The sequence below is a fragment of the Leopardus geoffroyi genome, chromosome B1 (genome assembly GCF_018350155.1).
Source record: "Leopardus geoffroyi isolate Oge1 chromosome B1, O.geoffroyi_Oge1_pat1.0, whole genome shotgun sequence".
NCBI lineage: Eukaryota > Metazoa > Chordata > Mammalia > Carnivora > Felidae > Leopardus > Leopardus geoffroyi.
This window is the reverse complement of record NC_059327.1, coordinates 117,063,050-117,086,575: the sequence shown is the minus strand read 5'-3', so window position 1 is coordinate 117,086,575 and position 23,526 is coordinate 117,063,050. Positions and strand designations below refer to the sequence as shown.

The 23,526-nt window shown below is 38.5% G+C and overlaps 1 protein-coding gene and 1 long non-coding RNA gene across 2 annotated transcripts in view; one reads left to right on the top strand and one right to left on the bottom strand.

The window, feature by feature from the left end:
* Nucleotides 1–23,526, top strand: part of ARHGEF38 (Rho guanine nucleotide exchange factor 38) — a 130,603-nt gene that overhangs the window by 35,503 nt on the left and 71,574 nt on the right. The window contains exon 2 of the mRNA XM_045471190.1: nucleotides 2,584–2,771. Within this exon, the coding sequence (XP_045327146.1) occupies nucleotides 2,584–2,771 (188 nt within the window). The remainder of the gene's footprint in view (nucleotides 1–2,583; nucleotides 2,772–23,526) is intronic.
* The window catches only part of LOC123594528, a 28,299-nt gene continuing 13,543 nt past the window's right edge, over nucleotides 8,771–23,526 (bottom strand). The window contains exon 3 of the long non-coding RNA XR_006710768.1: nucleotides 8,771–9,251. This is a non-coding gene — a long non-coding RNA (uncharacterized LOC123594528). The remainder of the gene's footprint in view (nucleotides 9,252–23,526) is intronic.

The window sequence follows — 23,526 nt, the reverse complement described above, 5'->3', positions numbered from 1 at the left end:
TAAAAGAGCAAACAAAGTATCTCATAGGTTCCTCAACTGCAAATTCTCTGAGATTTTTATGCCTGAGGTAGAAGTTTCTGAAGATGAGGATCTTGACCTATTTCAACCACCATGACCTCCTAACTTTGTTCTGAACAAGCTGTGGAGCAGTATTAGAAAATCTAAGCAGTTAAAAAAATTTTTTTCTACATTTTTCAGAGAGAGAGAGAGAGAGAGAATGAGCAGGGGAGTGGCAGAGAGAGAGGGAGAGAGTCCCAAGCAGGCCCTGCGCTGTCAGTGCAGAGCTTGATCATGAACCATGAGATAATGACCTGAGCCAAAGACAAGAATCAAACAATCAACTGACTAAGCCACCCAGGAGCCCCTAAGCAGTGTTTAATTGATAAAATCTGATACTTGAAATTTAAAGCACAGCAACTGGAAATCTGTGAAGTAAGTTAAATTGATATAGTAACTGAGTGGAATTTAGAACTAAAAGGAAGCTGAGAATGTATTTTAGGGCTCTTTGCCAATGTTCAGGAAAGACTCCTTTCTCCTTGCTAGGCCCCGAAATAGTTGATAGATTATTTTTATAAGGCACAAAAAGTTTAGAACTTGGAAAAGCAGATATCAGAATAGTTTTTCAATAATGTCCCTTTTATTTTGGAGGTAATAAGTAATAAGCGGATACTATCTGAACAGGTTTATTAGCTCTCTACTAGTGAGGTTTCTTTCTATAAGCCAATTCATATATCCCAGGAGAATCTCCATGGCTCCCCACTCCGCCCTGTCAAGAAGGCTTACAAAGTCAAGTTGTGTATACAACCTGCTAACTGCATCTCTCCTCATCAGTAACCTGCCTTCCTCTTTTATATCCAAACAATTCATAGTAATGACACCCAATTATAACTTGTCCTTTTGAATTTGGGGTGCCGAAAGGCAGGCTTCTTCTACTTTCTAGTAAAAATATTAACAGGCATCCAAAACTTCTCATAACATAGCTAAAGATATGAAAGCTTCAGATCAGCTCATGCATTCATTTTCTCTCCTTGTATAGATTTTTCTCTTCTTACAGAACTTATGTAGATTATTTCTTTGGTACCAAATGTCCCAAGCCCTGTAACACCGTGTGTTCTTAGATGCCATTTGTCCAATCCATCTTCTTTCCCAATGAAGGAAGAATAGTTACTGGGCAAATGATCTGGAAGCACATTCACCTGCAAGGCAGGGTTGCTTAAAGACCAGGCTAGCACACCTTCTAAACTAACACTGGAATCACCTTCACAGCATCCTCCACAGATGTTTGATTATGGAGCTTCTGCCTGAACCCCTGGAACGAGCAAGCCAGGGAGAGAGGAGCTCTCTCCGTACTTCCAAAGTGTCTCTTCATCTTAAAGTATTATGTTGAGCCCTCTACTATAATGATTCTTCCGTTGTCTTAGCTTTGTTTCTGGAGTCTGCCAACAAAATATCCTCTCTTTATGTCCATTTGCATACACTGTGACCTGTGTCCTTTTTTCCCCCCTTATACAGACCCTTTTTAAGCCCTTTTTTAAAACTCTACATTCTCAGGAAGTGGTGTCAGCATTGAAGAGGTTTCACATATCAGTTACTAGAATCATATTAGCTTTAAAGGAAATGAAATTACTTCTGCAACTGCAGAGACTAAGAGGAAAATTAAGTTTGTGATGACTTCCAGCTTGAAGCAAATTCATTTACACACACATGCACACACTGCCCTACTATCTATCACTGCTCTGATTTCATCTGTGACCTAGTTTGTGGCTTCCAAAACTTTACACTGCTGTGGGAAGCTCATTCTTAAAGATATTTAGCTTTCTTACATTATACTTTATATAAAACTTTGGCTATATGTGAGGCTTCCCATTTATCTCAATATCTCATCAACACTGTGATTTTTTTTAATTAAAAATTTCCACTTGGCAGTTCAAGAATTTTGAAACAATAAGATACACATGATCCCGAAAATGGGTAATGAAAAATCTTAGTTGAAATGTATTTAATCCACCAGTTCCTCCCTCCCATGGATTCAAACTGTGAACTGAAAGAAAAATCCCAATCACATGCAATTGTTTGCCATTTCATTGAGGTTTGCATATTACCCACTGCGAATGAGGGGCAATTATTTTAAATAATTTTTTATTACACACAAAATTGGAAGGTGTTCCACTTACTAATTAAAAATCATCCCTTGATTTTTTTTAAATCATCTTTTGATTTAAAAGCCAATGTATCCAGAAGAAGTTCTGAACTGATTTTTATACATTTTATCTGCAACCTGAAGACCAGGATTATAGCCTAATATAGTGGCAATGGGATATTTTAAAGACAAGCCATGACAGTCAAGTGTCATTCAACTGACTTGTTAGAAGTATCCACTCTCACATCCCTTGTTGCTCATAGTTTCATAGGATTCCAACCTTAGGGCAAACTACCACACATTTCTTCCTGAGAACACAGTCTGAAGACACCCCATGCCTTTTTCCTTGCTAACAATAACCCTGCAGTGGCATTGTTTGTAATGAAGGGACAAGAAACCTCAGCAGAATGTCTGACTTGTACATACATGTTTTTATTTAACAGAAAAGATGACTCCACAGGCTGAGTGTTCTGCACCCGAGACCCTAGCTCAGGAAGAAGAGCATCAGATGCAGAGAATGATGGCAAAGCGTTCGAAAATCATCAAGGAGCTGATTCAGACGGAAAAAGACTATCTCAATGATCTAGAGCTGTGCATTAGGGAAGTGGTTCAGCCCTTGAGAAATAAACAGGTAAATGCGACTTTGAGGGTCTCCCCCCCCCCCCCCCACCATATCCTAAATAGGATGACCAGCACCATGAAATCCAATCATCCAAGTGGTAGTATCTGCTGCAGGGCAGGTGGAGTGATGGGCCTTTTTCCTGGAGTCCCCGGTTTGGGGTGATCCTGGGTGTCATCAGACTCACACTTCTTGTGTCAGCAGAGGGACACCCAGATTCCCTCTATTTGGCCAGGGAAACTGTATTCTAAAATATGGGGGAAAGGAAGTTCATGGTTTCCATCATTTTGAAATTTCTTTGTGTTCCTTCTTGGATTCTCATGGAACTGATAACAAAATGTGAGCAAATAGGTTTCCAGTTCAGGAACCAAGCACTTGATCTGATTCAAAGATGATCCAGGATTTGGAAGAAAAAAATATTGTGTCCCTCCCTCCCCCCATACATTGACAGCTCAATTAAACTTACGATTATTCAGCAAAGTAAAATTCAACATAGAAACCAACCTGAATGTAAGGTAACACTTGAAGTGTTTATAAGTTAATCATTCTCCTCCTTTTTAATCAAAGGCTTTTCAGGGTATTTCTTGTAAGGAATTAGAGTATAGGTACAAAGATATTTGATTCATATATAGGTGCATGTATACACACACACACAATTTGCATGAACATAAACTCACACATATATCTGGCTCTTTTCATCCATTCAACACATTTATTAAGTTCCTGATGTGTACTCGGCACTGTTCCCAGCACTGGGGTTACAGTTCAGTACAAAACAAAGTTCTGCCCTTATGGGGTTTGCTTTCTAGTGGGGGAGAGGAAGAGTCAGACAATCAATAATAGATGAATGAACGAATGAGTAAATAAATAAATAACTACAAATTAAGATATAATAGATGGCGTTAAGTATAACAGAGAGAACTAATGTGGGGACGAGGGATGGGGCATGGGCACAGAGGGGTGATGTTTCTATTTCAAACACCATCGTAAATGTAGACCTTTCCAATGGGGAACGTTACAGCAAAGAATTGAAAGGGGAAAAGGTGCTCCAGGCTGAGGGAGAACAAGAGCAAAGCAGAGGATAACCTGAGGAGTGATAACCTGATCACTGAGGGGGATGAATGGTCCTCACACACAATCGAACTGATATACAAAAGCATAAACTACCAAGTAAAGATGATCAGAATTCCACTACTTAAAGATAATCACCATTCACATGGTTGGGAACATCCTTGCAGGCATCAGTTGGGACATTTACACACACACACACACACACACACACACAATCACACATATATTTTTACATAAATGTAACAAAAACTACACATGCTATTTTATAACATACTTGTCTCATTCAGCAATCTGTTTGATGTTTCTGGCCATGACTACTGATACTTATACATGTTTTTCTACTGTTACTGATGCTGAGACACACTTATGTTTTGGGTGTGGTCACCTTATCTCCTTAGAATAAATTCCTAGAAGTGGAATTGCTAGATCAAAGGGTATACGCATGTAGCATTTTGACAGAAAATTTTCCAGCTGACAACCAAAAAGTTCATACCATTCTCATTTTCGTTTTCATTAACAGTGCTTCAGAAGTCAGAATACCTTTTTATATATTCATTAGCCATTTGTATTCTCTTCAATCCCTATTCATATTCATGTCTCTTGCCCTTTTAAAAAAATATAGGGTTTGTCTTTTTCTTATTGTTTTACAAAATCTCTTTATATATTAGAGATGTTCTTTTTTCATCCTGCATGTTACAACTAATTTTCTCAGTTTGTCTTTTGCCTTCTAACCTGTTTAAGGTTAAAAAGTTAAAACCTTGTTTAAGGTTTATTCATTTGATTTTGCCATGTTTAAGTGATCGAATATATTTAACTTTATGGATTCTGGGCTTGGCATCTTAACATGTACCCCATGATTATAAAAATATTGCCAGCCAGTTGTCTCAACCTCAATTATTACATCTTTCACCCAGTACTTACAATATGCAGAAGCAGAGTTTATGTTTCTTTTTCTTTCTAAAATTTTTTAATGTTTTTTTAATTTATTTTTGAGACAGAGAGACAGAGCATGAGCAGGGGAGGGGCAGAGAGAGAGAGAGGGAGACACAGAATCCGAAGCAGGCTCCAGGCTGTGAGCTGTCAGCACAGAACCCGACGTGGGGCTCGAACCCACAAACCGTGAGATCATGACCTGAGCCAAAGCGGCCCCAGAATTTATGTTTCTTAACATAAGACTCCTCCAAGAAATACTAGAAAAAAATATCTGGTCTAGAAATTAGGAAAAAGCAGTGTAGATCAAGGTGACCTTAGATATAGAAGTTGGGTTTGGTTTTGATTTAAGACAATGTATGAAGAAGGAATTTTTCCTTCATAGGAAGTTACCTTTAGTTTTACTCCCTCCTGGCTTTCAATAGGTACTTAGTATCTGTCAGGCCCTGTTCCAAAGGCCTCATTTGTATGCTCATTTAATCCTCTCACAGTTCTCACGTTGGAAGGTAACTGGTGGCTGTCTGAATCTGGAAATTTCTTATTTATTCTGTAAGAGTAGGAACAATAAAAATGGTCATGATAAACAGTCATTCTCTAGTTACATTGCTAACTCTATAAAAATATTTTTGAAGTTTTTTTTTCTTTTAATATAAACTAGCTGTGTTTTCTATAACCGCTGCTCTGGCAGTTATATGTTTTTTGAAGTTTACTTATTTATTTTGAGAGAGTGCATGCAAGTGGGGGAGGGGGAGGGAGAACATGAGAGAGACTGAGAATCCCAAGCAAGCTCAGGTGCTGTCAGCACAGTGACTGACTTGGGGCTCAAACCTGACCCAAAACCAAGAACTGGATGCTTAATCAACTGAGCCACCTAGGCACCCCTGTTCTAGCAGAAATTTATACTTATTAATAAAATGTTTATTGGGGCGCCTGGGTGGCGCAGTCGGTTAGCGTCCGACTTCAGCCAGGTCACGATCTCACGGTCCGTGAGTTCGAGCCCCGCGTTGGGCTCTGGGCTGATGGCTCAGAGCCTGGAGCCTGTTTCCGATTCTGTGTCTCCCTCTCTCTGCCCCTCCCCCGTTCATGCTCTTTCTCTCTCTGTCCCAAAAATAAATAATAAACGTTGAAAAAAAAATGTTTATTTCCATACCTCTTAAAATGTTGATTTGAAATGCACCTAGCATCAGACTCTACCACTATCTACCTTCTCTTACGGTGAGCTTTTACCATCACTCCTATTCTCTGAAAAATTTAGAACCTAGCCGACACCAATGTCGGGCACACAAACCTTGGGGCCTCTCCCCCAATTTCTTGCTCACATTCTGGGATCTTTGCCTCAACCCCATGTCAGCCCTTCACTCCAGGCCCATCCCCTAGAGCTGCCCTTACCTTTACTTCACCCCTTCAGAACCGGAATTTCAGACTTAGCATTTTCTAACTCTCACGTCCTGTCTCCCAGCACACTCCCACTGGTTTCCTCTCCCTGACAAGTTCCTGATGCCATCGGACATCCATGCTATTGACCTCACCACCTTTTCACCCTTCATCAATAGCCTACACCTGATTTCATTAACACAGGCCCTCCATTATAATCACTGCTTGCAGATGAACTCAATTCCCTCTCCTCCCTCTCTTTCCATTTACTTGCCTGGAAAAAAATCCCAAAACCAAAAAACAACTACCCTTGATGAAGTTCAATTTTCTGCCTACTTTACATCTTGACCCATGCAGCTGGAACCAATGTCTTCTACAGTTCATGACCATTTTCTTCCGGTGGGGTGCCCAGTAATGTCTTTGAAGGGACTCTCACATCTTTCTCCTCACATCTCAGACACTCCCTCTTCTGTCCCAACTCTTAGCTAATATCCTTTCTCACCATTTCATTGAGAAAATAGGCACAATAAGAAGATGCACACTGTCCCAACACCACGCCTATCAACCTACCTGCATTTCTATCCTTATAGCCTGGCTAAAGGTTCTGCTTCTAATTAAGGACAACCTTCTATCCCCTCAGGCTTCCTCAAGGATATCATTCCTGCTGGTGTCCTTTCTCTTTTCTGTATATTGACTTTATCTCCACATTGGATCATTCTCATCAGCATTACCTGCTGTCCTAAGAAAGAAAGAAAGAAAAGAAAAGAAAGAAAGAAAGAAAGAAAGAAAGAAAGAAAGAAAGAAGGAAAGAAAGAAAGAAGAAAGAAAGGAAAGAAAGAAAGAAAGAAAGAAAAGAAAGAAAAAAGAAAGAAAAGAAAGAAAGAAAAAAGAAAGAAAAGAAAGAAAAGAAAGAAAGAAAGAAAAGAAAGAAAGAAAGAAAGAAGAAAGAAAGAAAGAAAAACTCTTACTTGACTCTAAAAGAATTGGCTATATTCTCTGTCCTTCTCTTTTAAAGTTGGACATGAAGGGCACCTGGGTGGCTCAGTCGGTTAAGTGTCCAACTCTAGGTTTTGGTTCAGGTCATGGTCTCATGGTCTTGTGAGTTCAAGCCCCATGTCGAGCTCCGCGCTGATAATGCTGCTGACAGTGCAGAACCTGCTTGGTATTCTCCATCTCCCTCTCTCTCTGCCCCTCCCCCAGGTGTGCTGTCTCTGCCTCTCTCAAAAGTAAAAAAACTTAAAAAAAAGTTTTTTAAGTTGGATGTGAAATATTTAATATGTGTAAAACCATGTGTGATTAAGACATTTCAAAATAAACTCAATGTACCAAGAATCTGTCCCTGTGATGAGTTAATGATTAATATAAAAAAAGACAATATAGGGGCGCCTGGGTGGCGCAGTCGGTTAAGCGTCCGACTTCAGCCAGGTCACGATCTCGCGGTCCGTGAGTTCGAGCCCCGCATCGGGCTCTGGGCTGATGGCTCAGAGCCTGGAGCCTGTTTCCGATTCTGTGTCTCCCTCTCTCTCTGCCCCTCCCCCATTCATGCTCTGTCTCTCTCTGTCCCAAAAATAAATAAACGTTGAAAAAAAAAAAAATTTAAAAAAAGACAATATATAAGAAATGCCCACCTTTTAATTCATAACACATTTTTGTATCAAATGGAATAAGAAGTTTATTTAATGTGCAAATGTTCTCAACTTTAAACCATCTACCACACTGGGGAATTAAACTGGCCCCACCAATATATATGCCATTGCTCAGCTGTAATCTTTTATATGCATTCCAATCTTTGTGTTTTGACTTTTGTTGTTTTTCTTATTTTTTGCTTCTTGTGTAACCTTTACAGGCAGTTCTCAGAATTGGTGTTTCAACCATGTAAAATAAAATGTTTCCGTCGTGGTGACATGTAGTTTATTTAGCATGTTTAACTTACTCTTCAATACTTTGAATTACTGTTCTCACACTTCGAACTCCTATTTTCCCCTTGTTATTCTATTCAGATTGTTTATAGCTTGTTCATTTTTCACATCTGGTACTTGTCTCTTTGTTTAGATATCTTTTCAGTGCTCTCTGTCTGGTCTCATTGTGGACATTGGTTTCAGTCTAGTGGTCACTTTGTCCTACTAATGTTGAAATACTAGTTATTCAGAGGTTTTTCAGAATTCTCATGTCAGACCCACCTTTCCCCTCACTTCTTTTTTTTTTTTTCAACGTTTATTTATTTTTGGGACAGAGAGAGACAGAGCATGAACGGGGGAGGGGCAGAGAGAGAGGGAGACACAGAATCGGAAACAGGCTCCAGGCTCTGAGCCATCAGCCCAGAGCCTGACGCGGGGCTCGAACTCACGGACCGCGAGATCGTGACCTGGCTGAAGTCGGAAGCTTAACCGACTGTGCCACCCAGGCGCCCCATCCCCTCACTTCTTAATGCTTCAACCTTGACTAAGTAAATAGATGCTCAAGGGGCACCTGGGTGGCTCAGTCAGTTAAGCATCTGATTCTTGATTTCAGTTCATGTCATGATCTCATGGTTCGTGGGTTCAAGCCCCACAACAGGCTCAGCGCTGACAGTGTAGAGCCTGCTTAGATTTCTCTCTCCCTCTCTTTCTGCCCTTCCCCTGTTTGTGCCCTCTCTTTCTCTCTCTCTAAAAAAAAAAAAAAAACAAAAAAACAAAAAAAAAAACTTTAAATAGATGCTCAGGAATTCAGACGAAACATCTATGAATGCCAAGGTAGTTAATTTATGCCATGAGTGTATTTGCCACCTTTTCGATGTTCATTAGCTCCTTTGTGTCCTCGCTTCCTTTCTAACCGTTTAAATACCAAAGTCTTTGCATACAAACCGCTTGTCAGCAGTTAGTGTCAAAATTTATAAATTAATATAGACAGTGTTTATGTAACCAGGGGAACGATCTGCAAACCATGCTGAGAAACCTGAGGCAACGTAAATAAATATTATACATGTACAAGTTAGAGTGGAAGAGAACTTTGGGAAGTCATCCGGTCCGTGTCTTTCCTCTTGGTGAGAAGACTATCTTTGCTCTATTGTACCTCCTCCATGATTTCTTTCTCTACGTCTGATTCATGTTTTTTCAGTCCAGGAAGACACAAGTTAGCCTAGGAGAATGAAAATTGGAAGGAGGAAGTTGAAAACTGAGAAAAGCACTAGGTTATTTGAGTGAACTTGCACGAATGAGTCAGTGTACTAATGAATGTCTAGACCCAGCCCTTGAGTGACGATCATGGGTACAAATCTTAATTTTAATGTCAAGCCTTTTCTATGCATAAAACTTCACCTAACTGAAATCAGGATCAAACTCAACAGTTACATCTTCCTTAATAGCAGCATTGTGAGAGGTTTTGCAAAGAAGGCAAAAATTATTGACAACATTCAGTGTTGAAACATTTAGTGGGAAAACAGGTTCTGATTACTTATTATCCAAACAGGGCAAGAGGCAAGACTGTACATTTTTGGCAGTAAGTCAAAATAAATCAAAATCTGGGCAAACTAATCTAACAATGGAAAAGAGTTTTGTGTGTAAGGAAAGGACCAAAAAGTGATTGGACAGAGTAGTTGGAAGAATCTAAACACATGTTTTAATTTTTATTCGTTTTCAATTATTTCTTTAATTTAAAAAATTTACATAATAAAAAAATTCCAAAGATCTCAAAGACACATTAGTATCTTATAGTACTCAATTTCCTTCTCTAGAGGCAAACACCATTACTAGCTTCTTTTTACCCTTCCAAGGGTATAAACATATATATTTGGATGCACGTTTAGTAGGTTTTTATATATGTAGTCTTATATTTATTTATTTTGGATTTGCTCATATCACCTAACCTTTGAATTATGAAATTTTGTGTTCTCAGAAAGGACAAAAATAATCTATAATTTTGTGTTGACAAGGGTTCAATTGGAATTTTCTGTTAAAATTTGGATACCCCACATAGCAGTAAGTTTGTAAATAATTTTTTTTAACTGTTTTTATTTTGAGAGAAAGAGAGAGTGTGTGAGCATGAGCAGGGGAGGGGCAGAGAGAGGAAGAGAATCCCAAGCAGGGTCCATGCTCAGAGCATCGAGCTGGACGCAGGGCTGTATCTCATGAACCGTGAGATACCTGAGTATCTCAGTAACCTGAGTCGAAATTGAGAGTTGGACGCTTAATCAACTGCGCCACCCAGGTGCCCCATTAAAGTTTATTTATTTATTTTGAGAGAGACAGAGAGAGTGCGAGTGGGGGAGGGGCAGAGAAAGAAAGAGAATCCCAAGCAGGCTCTGAGCTACCAGCGCAGAGTCTGACGCAGGACTCAAACTCACAAAACCATGAAATCATGACCTGAAATGGTGAGCCAAAATCAAGAGTTGCATGCTTAAGCGAATGAGCCACCGATATGCCCTGTACATAATTTTTATTAGGCAGAATATATAGGTGAAAATAATCACCTATAGCTCTACCACTTAGAAATAAGTACTATAAATACAATATTTTTGTTTATTGACTAGGCATATACAGACATACCCAAATAGTTTGTGAAATTGGAATCATACCACATATACCATTATGGAATCCCTTCTCCCTGGAAAATATATTTACATGTTATATTTTTAACCACAGATAACAAATATTAATTTAAATGGACAACATTATTCTTTTATTGGGGGACCATAAATTTGAGGAGAACAATGTCAATGCTCTCTCTGAATGCAGAGCCGCCACTTGGAAAATGGTGCCCACCAGTATTATCCTGCAGGTCTAGGTGAGCAGTGGGGTGTTCAGTGTCATGATGGCAGGGACTATCTTACATCTAGCAATTGTCTTGTATGACATATGTGACATTTAGCACACTGTTTTGACATACTATCATACCTCTCTCTCAGGGTCTGAAGAGGATAAGGCAGGTCCTAAAATAGGGAAACATAAAAGACAGGGAATTAGAAAGGACAAATCCCCAACTTGCCTTTTTTTTTTTTTCCCCAAAGAGGCAGGGAAAGGAGAGGATCCCAAGGCTCACGGCATTCAGCTTCCTGCTCTGCTTCCCACCCCAGTGAGGTTGCTGTAGTTTAAACTATGATGTCAGCCCTGATTCAGAAACTTATGCAGGAAGGGGGCTTGCCAAGTTCCCAGAGCCCAATGTAGATCAAAGCATCTCAGAAAGGAGACTGGAGGAGGGGGCATAAATGCATTATAATCATGAAATACTGTTCAAATATTGTGTTATCATAAAAACTTATATACAACAAAAAGATGGCCATGGCCCAATTTGTGTTGTATGAATTTAAGCTATAGTCACTACATTTTAGTTTGGTAAATGATTTTTATATCCCTTTGGCGTTTGCTGTGTTTTTAATGACCCCCACCTCACCAGAGAGAGCCCATATATTGCCGTTCTATATAAAGGGGATTGTAGCTTCAGCACATGTTCTGGAAATCATTCAGGCTTCCTTCCATTTCCTGCTCTCTCTTCTTTGAGGTTTCTAGTTGGACATTCCTGGTGTCTGTCTTGACAGCTCAAAGCTGGCTTCTACCCCAGCAGTTTCTAGCCTCTGGCTGCCTCGCTATGTGAACAGTGCTCCTGTTGAGTTACAAAGCACCCAGATGCTGTGCAGCAGTTCCGGAGGACTGCCTGCTTGGCTCTCAGTTGTAGTTTTGCTCCCCGGATTCACTCTCGGAGATTATACTCAATTCTGTCTGAATCCCCTCCACATCCTCCCCACCCCAACCCAGCTCCAAACAGAGAAAACCAAACTTCCCACTTCCCCAAGAGAAGAATTCAAGCAATATAATGAAATTTTGCTACTCTCCCTGAACAAAGGACAGAATTACAGTGGTGAACTACAGTTAGTTCACTGGAGCACAAGATAAAAGAACCAAGACAGAAATATTTTATCTAGTAACTATTAAAATATACTCAGCTTTCCATAAATAGAGAGATGATAGAGATGATAGATAATTAGAGCCTCTTAAAGCTATTTCCTAAAACTTTGGCTGCATAACAAATAGAGGAAACCATAGGTGAGCAAATCTATTTTGTCATGAATTTTTAAGTGTCCTAGAAGGACTCTTGCCAAATCGTCTTCTCTAGCTGTCGCCTTCACTAAATGACTTGTACTGTTGCCAGAAGTCATGGTCATTCATTGTTGCTTAATAGGCAACCATGCAATCTTTTTCCCCTCTTACTTTTTCTCTATCACCCAGCTACTTTTTTTTTTACCTAACTTTTTAGAGCAATTTTAGGTTCATAGCAGAGTTGAGAGAGAAGGTACAGAGATTTCCCATATAATTCCTAGCCCTACATATGCATAACTTCCCCCATTATCAACATCCCCCATGAGAGTGTCCCATTTGTTACAGCTGATGAACCTACACTGATACATCATTATCACCCACAGTCCATAGTTTATGGTTCATTGTTGGTATTGTCTATGGGTTTTGACAGATATATGATGACGTATATCCATCATTATGGTATCATGAAGAGTATTTTTACTGCTCTAAAAATCCTCTGTGCTTTACCTGTTCATCCATCCTCAGTCCCAGTCAATGGCAGTCACTGATCTTTTTACTATCTCCATGGTTTTGCCTTTTCCAGAATGTCATAAAGTTGAAATCATACAGTATGTCCAGGTATACCTCATTTTATTATGCTTTCCTTTATTGTACTTTACAGATCATGTTGTTGTTTTTTTTTTTTATAAGTTGAAGGTTTGTGGCAACCCTGGGTCAGGCAAGTCTATGGATGTTATTTTTCTATCAGCATAATCTCACTTCATGTCTCTATATCACATTTTGGTAATTCTTGCAATATTTCAAATTTTTTCATTATTATTGTTTTTGTTATGGTTATCTGTGATCAGTGATTATGACTCACTGCAAGCTCAGATTATGTTTAGCATTCTATTAGCAATAAGGTATTTTTAAGCTAAGGTATGTTCATTGTTTTGTAGACATAATTGTATTGCATACTTAATACACTGTAGTATAGTGTAAACCATAACTTTTATATGCACTGGGGAATCAGAAAATCCATTTGACTCATTTTATTGTGATAGTCACTTTGTTGTGGTAGTCTGGAAAGAACCAAACCTGGAACATCTCTGAGATATTCTTGTATACTTTTCAGGCTTCTTTCACTTAGTAACGTTCATTTTAGTTAGCTTCATGTCTTTTCATGGCTTAATAGCTCATTTTGTTTTAGGGATGAATATTATTCCATTGTCTGGATGTACCACAGTTTACTTACACTTAGTAATATTCATTTTAGTTTCCTTCACATCTTTTCATGGCTTAATAGCTCATCTCTTTTCAAGGCTGAATATTATTCCATTGCCTGGGTTTATGCATTCACCTACTGAAGGACATCTTGGTTGCTTCCAAGCTTAGGCAATTATGAGTAAAGCTTCTATAAACATCCATGTACTGAATTTTGTGTGGACATAAGTTCATTTGGGCAAAAGCGAAAGGGTACAACTGTTGGATTGTACGGTAAGAATATATTTAGTTTCATAAAAAGCTATCAAGCTGTCTTCTGAAATGGCTGTATTATTTTGCATTCCCCCAGCAGTAAGAGTTCCTGTTGCTTCACATCCTCTGCAGCCTTTGGTGTTGTGAGTGTTCAGATATTGGCCATTCAAATAGATGTGTAGTGGTATCTCATGGTTGTTTTGGTTTGCATTTTTCTCATGACTTATGATGTGGAATCTTTTCATATACTTATTTGCCATGTGTATATCTTCTTTGTTGAGATGTCCATTAAGGTCTTTGGCTTATTTTTAAATCGTGTTGTTTGTTTTCTTATTGTCGAATTTTGAGAGTTCTTTGCATATTTTGAATAATAGTCCTTTATCAGATATGTCTTTTGCAAATAATTTCCCTCACTCTGTGCTTTGTCTTCTCATTCTCTTGATCCTGTCTTTCACAGAGAAGTTTTTAATCTTGATAAAGTCCAACTTATCAATTATTTCTTTCATGGATCATGCCTTTGGTGTTGTACTTAAAAAGTCATCACTGTACCCAAAGTCATCTAGGTTTTCTCCTATTTTATCCTCTAGGCATTTTTAATTTTGCATTTTACATTTAGGTCTGTGATCTGTTTTGAAATTTTGTGAAGGATATAAGGTCTGTGGGTAGATTCACTTTTTTACATGTAGATGTCCAGGTTTTCCACCATCATTTTTTGAGAACACTACCTTTGCTCTGTTGTATTGCTTTTGCTCCTTTGTCAAGAATCAGTTGACTATCGGTCTATTTCTGAGCTCTCTATTCTGTTCCATTGAACTATTTGCCTATTATTTTGCCAATATGACACTGTCTTAACTACTGCAGCTTAATAGTAAGTCTTCAAGACTTACTTCAAGTCAGGTAGTGTCAGTCTTCCAACTTTGTTCTTCTCTTTCAAAACTGAGTTGGCTATTCTGGGTCTTTTGCCTCTCCATATAAACTTTAGAATCAGTTTGTCAATATCGACAAAATAACTTGTTGGGACTTTGATTAGGATTGCATTGAATCTATAGATCAAGTTGGTAAGAAGTGACATCTTGACAATGTTGAGTCTTCCTATCCATAAAGTTGAAAAATCTCTCCATTTATTAAGTTCTTTAATTTTGTTCATCAGAATTTTATAGTTCCCTCCTCTAAGTCCTGTACATATTTTGATAGATTTATATCTAAGTATGCCAATTTTTGGAGTGGTAATGCAAAGGGTATTGTGTCTTCAGTTTCAAATTCCACTTGTTCATTGCTAGTATACAGAAAAGCAATTGACTTTTGTATATTAACCCTACATTTTGCAAACTTTTTATAATCATTTATTAGTTCCAGGAGGGTTTTTCCTGGATTCTTTTGGATTTTCTACATAGACATCATGTCACCTGTGTGCAAGGACAGTTTTATATCTTCCTGCTCAAACTGTAGAACTTTTATTTTCTTTCTTGTCTTATTGCATTAGCTAGAACTTCCAGTACAATGTTGAAAAGTTGTGGTAAGAGGACACATCCTTGCCTTGTACCTGACATTCCTAAGAAAGTCCAAAGTTTCTCACCATTATCATATTAGCTGCTGGGTTTTTGTAGATATTCTTTATCAAGTTGAGGAAATTTTCTATTCCTAGTTTATTGGGAGTTATTATCATAAATGGGTATTGGATTTTGTCAAATGCTTTTTCTGTATCTGCTGATATAATCATGTCAGTCTTCTTTTTTAATTTTTTGATGTGATTGATTACATTAATTGATGTTTGAATGTTGAACCAGCCTTGCATACCTGGAATAAATCCCACTCAGTTATTCTGTATAATTCTTCATATACATTGTTGGATTTGATTTGTTAATATTTTGTGGAGCATTTTGCATCTGTGTTCATGAGAGATATTAGTCCATAATTACAGGTCCATTTTCCTATGATGTAATTGTCTGATTTTGGTAGGAGGTTAATTCTGGCCTCATATAATCACCCAGCTACTTTTCATATCTCTATTAACTTTCAAAATTTTCAGATTGTATTCTGGGCCTCAAAACTATTTCATCTTGGCACACTGACCATAAATTTCTTAAAGCCAACTACTTTCTAAAACCCTGTCTTCTCCATAAAATTACCCTGAATTAAGTGGAATCAAGATGTTAATTTCTTATAGACATGTCTTATTTGTACAAATAGTCACCCTACTCCATTCAAGGTGTATTCTACCATAGCACATCAAAATCCAATGCATATGTACTTTTGTAAGATATTATAATAGGGAAAACTGGGTAAGGAGTATACAGCGTCCCTCCATATTATTTTTTAAATGCATATGAATCAACAATTATATTTAAAAATTAAATGTTTAATTAAAAATATAATTCCCTTATTTTCTTTCTCTCTTCCTTTATCTCTTTAACTGCATTATCCTTTTGTTTATCTTATTTTTTTAAATGTTTATACATTTATTTTGAGAGAAAGCAAGTAGGGGAGGGGCAAAGAGAGAGGGAGACAGAAAATTCCAAGCAGGGTCTGCACTGACAGTGCAGAGCCCAACGTTGGGCTCATTCCCGTGAAACGTGAGATCAAGAGTTGAATGCTTAACCGAGACACCCAGGCACCCCTACATTACCCTTTTAAGTAAACATGTAAAACTATATATATCAAAACAAAATCTTTTCCTCTGACTCTTTACCTAGATTTCTCTGCCAAACCTTTCAATTAGTTCTCTTTTTCTTGTTGTTTCAGAAAGATAGAGACTACATTTTTAGGGTAAGGACACACATTAGGTTGTTTAAAGGAAACTGTATAGCATATAATAAATTCCTGTGTATCTTGGCTCTTTCCCATGCTATATTTGGAACACTAGAAGTCCTTCTAGATTACAAAACAAACATGGGGAAAAGCCAACTAAAGGCCTCTCTCACTTCCACATCCTACCCAATCTAGTCCCTTCTCCCATAGAGTTTAGCAGTTCCTGAGGTCAACCTCCTCAGTCACAGGACTTCACAGACTTCAGAGTGCAAAGATCAAAGCTAGGCTGATAGCATGAAAACAAAAGCTGCTCATATAGAAAGCTGAGCACAAACAGGAATTCTGGTCATTATATTGAATAAAAATCTAAGAAAATCAAGGCAATTCATGCTAACTGTACTTAAAATGCTGGAACCAATTACTCAAAGAAATACTTTTGAATTCCTGATTCTTCTTCTTACTGGCTTTCTGAGCTAATGTGCTTACTTTAATATTCTTCCTGGAAGACTGATTTAAATATCAATGTATATATTCTTCAATCAATTAAAAGTACTGATTTTCATGGTTACTAAGATCACATCACAATGAAGAATTCCATGGTCTACATGGCCACACCTTTATTTTTTAACTTCATTTTCACCCCCTTTGCAAAATTCCAACATTTATTACAAATCTGGGCCATTGGTCCTCCATTATAAGGTCATATACTTGAAGTCATATTAGAAAAGTCAGAAAAAAAATATAATGACTCCCCCCCCCCCAACTTTTTAGAACATTACTAAGGGCTGTTCTTGAGGCATGGGGCTGGCTTAGTCAGTAGAGCATGCAACTCTAAATGTTGTGTTGGTGAGTTTAAGCTCCATGTTAATGTTTACTTAAAAAAATAGTTTTAGGGGAACCTGGGTGGTTCAGTCGGTTAAGTGTCCAACTCTTGATTTTGACTCAGGTCGTGATCTCACAGTTCGTGGGATCGGGCCCTTGGTGGGTTCTGTGCTGACAGCGTGAAGCCTGCTTGGATTAGGATTCTCTCTCTCTCTCTCTCTCTCTCTCTCTCTCCTTTTCTGCCCCTCCCTCACTTGTGCCCTCTCTCTCAATAAGTAAATAAACATTAAGAAATAGTTTAAAAAATAAGGGCGGTTCTTATGTGCTAGAGACTATAGTTATGTGATGTTACATTTAAAAATAAAAATCACACAAGTAAATGGTGCTGCCAACCACAAAGTGACTGCATTACTATAGAATATGTTACTGGCCTCTTTTTCAAGTACTGACAGAGTCATTGCTGTTCACTTTCCCATTTTCCCCAGGAGGGACTTTTCTGTTTTGTCATCTTAGAAGGCACATAGTTTGCCGTCAGATTGGCTTCAGATTTAGTTGGGTATGGAACTGATATATCAATAGGCTAGAATGTGAAAATTCTTTGTACGGGTAGGAAATCTCTTATCTTTGCTTTTTCAAAAAAAGTCTCAGCTCAAAAAATGAGGGATTTTTTTTTAAATCCTTGTATTACAGCTTTATGATGGAAGCTCTCCACAGTGTTGTTACATTTATAAGCACCTCATAAGCTCAATTTTAGGGAAACATCGGTTTTCTCTAATTTTTATTATCTATATTCCAGACCAGAACCTGCTGGGACCAGTGAAGGGATAAATGAATGCATTTGCCAGTTCAGAGCAGGGCTTGGAATGCCCAGAATTGAAAAAAGAGAGAGAGAGAGACAGAGAGAGAGAGATGTGATGCATAGATCTGTTTCAGTATCTAGGAAAGTCATCTCTTCAGCCTGGGTAACATGATCTTGTGCTCATCATCTCACTTCTCAGAACTGAGCTGCAAAACTACTATTTTCAGTTTCTTTTATTTGCCATTTTATTTGCGAGAATCGGCGACAAAATTTCAGTGGCTGTAATTATTATAATGTTGCTATGAACCTCTCAAATGACAAGCCAGAGATGTTGGGGCAGCTTTGCTCAGGCAGAGATCAATATAGCTGTGTAAATAAGTGCAGGACCATAAATCTTGGACTCCAAAGACCAAATAGTGCCGGGTCAGAAAGAAAACACATATTGGGGAAATACATATTTATTAAGAAACACTTATTTAAAGCACTTTGAATACAGACAAGGTTAGTGATTACGTGAGTTAATTAATTAATTTTAGGCCATTTGGAATATTTAAAGACATGTGAAACTCATACTTGCTCTCAAAGACTAAGGATCCCTAGTTAGAGGTGACAAGACTCATAGCTATGAAAAGATAATGCATAATGCAAAACAATAATTGCTAAGTGTAGACAATAAGTGCTATTGGAGTTCACAGAAGGGACAGATCACTTCCAGACAGATTAACTAGGCAATATTTCATGGAGAATGTGATATTTTAGTGGAATATGCAAATTAAAAGATTAAATGTTTGTCAAGTGTCTATTGCGTACAATGCCCTCTGCTGAATTCTGCATAGGAATAATGGAAATTTATATCATAGTCCAGCCCTAGAAGAGTTTATAACCTGGTCAAGAAAATGACTTATAAACACATAAAAAGCCAAATAACAATCAAAGATATATTTCAAGGCAATGCTGGAAGTGATCACGACAGAAGGCGGTTCGTGATTAGTTATGCTAATTAGTTATGCAGCAAACAATTACTTTAGACATTAGCAGAAGACACTCACTTTCCTGACCTCTTAATAGCATTTGACAGAATAATTTCCTTTTTCTGTCAACTACGACTCCACATGCACCTGGTTTCCCCCTACTACTCTAACTTCTCTAAACACCAAAGTAGATCAAAGCTCAGGCTGTAGGTTTTTTCTCTCTTTTGTCTACATTCACTCTGTTGAGTATCTGATCTGGTTTCATGCCTTTAAATCCTATCTACATGCTAATGGTTGACAAATGTTTATCTCTACCCTAGACATCATCCCTGAAAGCTTGCTTTGCTTATATACAACTCCCCAGTCAAATCTCTATGTGGTCGTCTATGAGGCATCTCCAATTAACATTAGTCCAAATCTGAGCTCCTAATTTTCCCTTTAGGATTTACTCCCTTACAGTCTTTCTCACCTTAAAAAATGGCAGCTCTGTTTTTCTAGATGCTTGGGCAAAAAACCCTAGTGTCATCCTGGACTTTTCTTTCCCTTAAAACCCATATTGGATCTACCAGCAAATTCTATTAGCTCTACCTTCAAAATTTACCCAGAATTAGACCACTTCTCACCTCCTCCATTACTTTCACTCTGATTCAAGAACGCTTCAGTAGCCACCTAGATTATTACACCTGCCTCATGACCCATCTCTCTTTTTCCATCCTTGTCTCAACCAAGCAGTCAGTGTGATTCTTCTAAAAATATCAGTCAGATCATGTCGCTTTTCCTCGCAAAACCTTTCAATGGCTTCTCATCTCATTCTTATTAAACCTCACATTCTTATGATGACCTCTGATGTTGTACATGATTCCTCATTCTCTCTGACCTCACCTATTTCTACATTCTGGCCTTCTCTGTGTTCAGTGAACAAGCCAGGAACACTACTGTTTCAAGCTCTTGTTGTTGTCTTTGCCTCAAATGTCTTTTCCCTAGAAAACTCGATGGCTTGCTCTTTTACTGTCATCAAGTCTTCACTCAGCAACTCACTCCTTGACCTCCACCTCACTCTGTCTTACACTGGGTTCCCTTAGAAGCAGATCCAGATAAAAAGCATTTTAGAGCAAGTCATTTATTTGAGAGATGATCCCCTGGAACAGCAGTCAAGGAATAGGGAAATGAGACAGAGAAGGAAAAGAAGACAATCTAGGGTACATTCAGGAGCAGATTGCCTCTGCAACCCACTGAGGCTCATATCCCACTGGGGACTCCAGGGCACTATACACAACACACCTCAGAGTTGTGCCACGTGAAGGGTATTGATCCACCAATTCCCGTTAAACAATGTTTGAGGGATGCTCCTGAGAGTGTTCATTCCAGACACTCTGGACTTCCTTGTGTGTAGACAGGGCAGGAATCTCTGGTAGGAGAAAGCCTTCAGATACAGAATCAAAGACACTAGCAGTAGGAAGCCCTTCAATGTGTAAAGGAACACTAGGACAAAGGGGATTGGGTGAGGCATTACCAGGGCTATAGCTTCCCCCAACTTCTCCATTTCCTTTTCTCTGCTCTACTTTATGACTATAACATTTAACTCTATTTACATGTATATATTTTACTTATTTATATCATTTACCTGTCTCCTTTATGAGGCATGAGTTTTTGTCTCATTTGCTCATTGCCATATTCCCCAACACCTAATACAGTGACTGGGACATGAACAGAAATAATCGCTTATTGATTGTTAATGAATGACTTCAGACTGGGTGAATGGTCTAGGAAGTCCTGGAGAAGGGATAGAATCTTTGTCAAATAAACACTGGTTAGGCAAAGGCATGGTCAGGAGAGTAGTACAAGAGACCATGAGTGGAGAGCTGCAGGCAAAGAAGTAAGTGAGCTAGCATGTGACAAGTGTGAGGATAAGCCATCCCTTTTGATTGGAGCAGACAATTCTTATAAAATAAAAATAATTGGAGTAAGACAAGGTAGGTCTTGGCCAGAAAAAACTGTCAGTCTGGGGAATTTGGGGTCTTCTCTATAGGCAACTGGGGGAGAACTGAATGTTTTAAAGGAGGGGAGTTCATCATTGTGTTGTGAACCCCATTAAACTTATGTTTATGAAAAGACTGAAAGTACTAGGCAAGCTGATTTGGGGAACCAGGAACAAAGAAGAGTTTAGAAGACTTTTCAGAGACACAAAAGGGGACCCAATAGAGTTTTATGGAGTCACATAAAAGGCTCATGGATGCTGGAGATTGTGTGGTTTAACTATTGATATCTAAGGTCCAGGTGACACAGGAGCAAACTTGTCATGACCCTGGGGTTTGGAGTCTGGAACTTGGTGGTGCAGTTACTACATGCAGTGCCCAAACATCTGCCCTTGTATTTTGACAATATAACTCACATGTTTATTCTATACTTTCTTAAAGAATTTCCAAAGAGTCACAAAATTTACTGGATCTTCAGCTTAGAAGGGCTATTCCTAGCAGTACTATTTGTCCTCAAGCATTCATATAAAATTTTAAGTAGGAAAGAAGAGCAAACCTGAAGACTACCTCCAACCCCAGATGACTTCTTTTCTGCTTGTCCCTGTGTCAAGGCAGATAAGAGAAACAAAGCCAGGGACCCTTGGTCAACTATCCACTTTTATCCAAGGATATCAATATCAGCAATTTACTTTTCTATTAGTAGTCAAAACAAAGCTTGGAATGGACTTCTCAATCCTCTTCTTTTCTCAGAGGACTCGGGAATTTCTTAAATTTGACCACAGTCTCTGGTCTGGCCTTCACTCACCTCTGTTGGCTCTGCTTTCCCTCGTGCACAAGCTGAGTGAGATGTCTGTCCCAGGATCCCAACCTGACTTTCAGCAAAGGGACTGACATCTCTGCACTGATACAGGTCTGTCCACCTTATGTCTTCTGGCCTGGGATGTTTCCTGGCAGCTATCGGGTAAGTTGGGCATTTAGCTGCAAGATTAGTTAAGACTTGCTGTCTAGCCATGATATTGATTCAATTTGTAGTTCAACTCAATTAGCCAGTTTAGAATCTAGTTTCACAGCAGGAAATTTCACACATACAAATCAGTAGTTTTGAGAAACCTGATGAAATAATGGCTAGCTTACCCTGAAAAGCTTTGTAATCTAGAAGCCAACTGTCTGAGTAAATGCCCTAGTAATTAGATAATTATCCTAACCCTGTGGTTGCCAGGGCCTTCTGCCAACATCCTCTTTTACACTTGCTGCAATTTCTGTCTCACAAACCTTTCCTTCTCAATTGCCTCACTAAAAAATAAAACAAGACCTGGTTCTTTCCTCTCAGAATGTCCCTACTGTATTTCCACTTATTCTAGTTTTTTATACATTTCCAGCTTCCCTCCACGCTCCTCTTACTTTTTACAATTAGTCTTAATATTATTGCACTTAAAGGAGCAAAGATTAATAATGGGGCAAACTAATTTAGGGAACACACCTAGCCCTCCCCATAATGTTGTACATGGAAATGCCTTGCAGAAGGCATAGATGGGACCAAGGTCCTGTTAGACTGAGCCAGATGATATTCAAGGTAGATTTCACCAGTATGAATTCTAATTAAGGGCCCACTTTGGGGCCCTGTGTTGAACATAGATTTGCTGCCAAGCCACACTAAATAGAAAACTGAAGCCTTCTCCAGAAACCATTTCCAGAGAAGCATTTGATTGATGACAATCACTGCAACCCTCAAAGTCAATGCTATTTATTGTCTTCCTTCTTCTATAATTGGTGTGTGTGTGTGTGTGTGTGTGTGTGTGTGTGTGAGTGTGTAACTTTAAAGTTGTGTGATTTTGATCTCAAATTAGAAGCCTAAAACATATATTTTTAAATTGAGGTCAGGACAATAATATCCAATTGGGGGCTTTTAATCCATTGGTTATTAGAAGAAAAACAATGTTTGTAATTGCTACTATAATTTGCCAGAACTTGTTAAAAGCCTTAAGAAATATTAATAACTTCATAGGTCTCCTGATTGGCTCAGTTGGTTGAGCACCTGACTATTTTGGCTTAGGTCATGGCCCCAGGGTCGTGGGATCGAGCTCCATGTTGGGTTCTGCACTAAGTGTGTAGCCTGCTTACGAATCTCTCTCCCTCTCTCTCCCTCTGCCTCCACCCCTGCTCACACACTCTCTCTCTCTTTCTCTAAAAAAAAGAAAAAAAGAAAAGAAAGAAAAGAAAAAAAATACCAACAACTTTAGTTCAGTAGTTATGAAATTTATCACATGGAAATAATCATGCATGTAAACCAGGTTTTCGCCAGGAGAGCTGGTTGTAAGAGTGAAAATGACATTCTATTTAGATTTCAGAGATTTAGTGACTGGTTATGTAAACTAAAGTATTTCTACATAGTGTTGACATTAAAAACGGTGCAACTCAGGAAAATTAATGATATGAAAAAATGTTCCATTTTAAAACATTATTTGAAATACATAAATCTTTTGTACAGTTGCATACACTCAGAGAGAGAGAAAAAAAAATTTGGCAGGATAGACCTCAGAATATCAGTGGTTATTGCTGTGTGGTAGAAGCACAGGTGATTGTATTTCCTTTCTTTTACTTTTCTGCCCA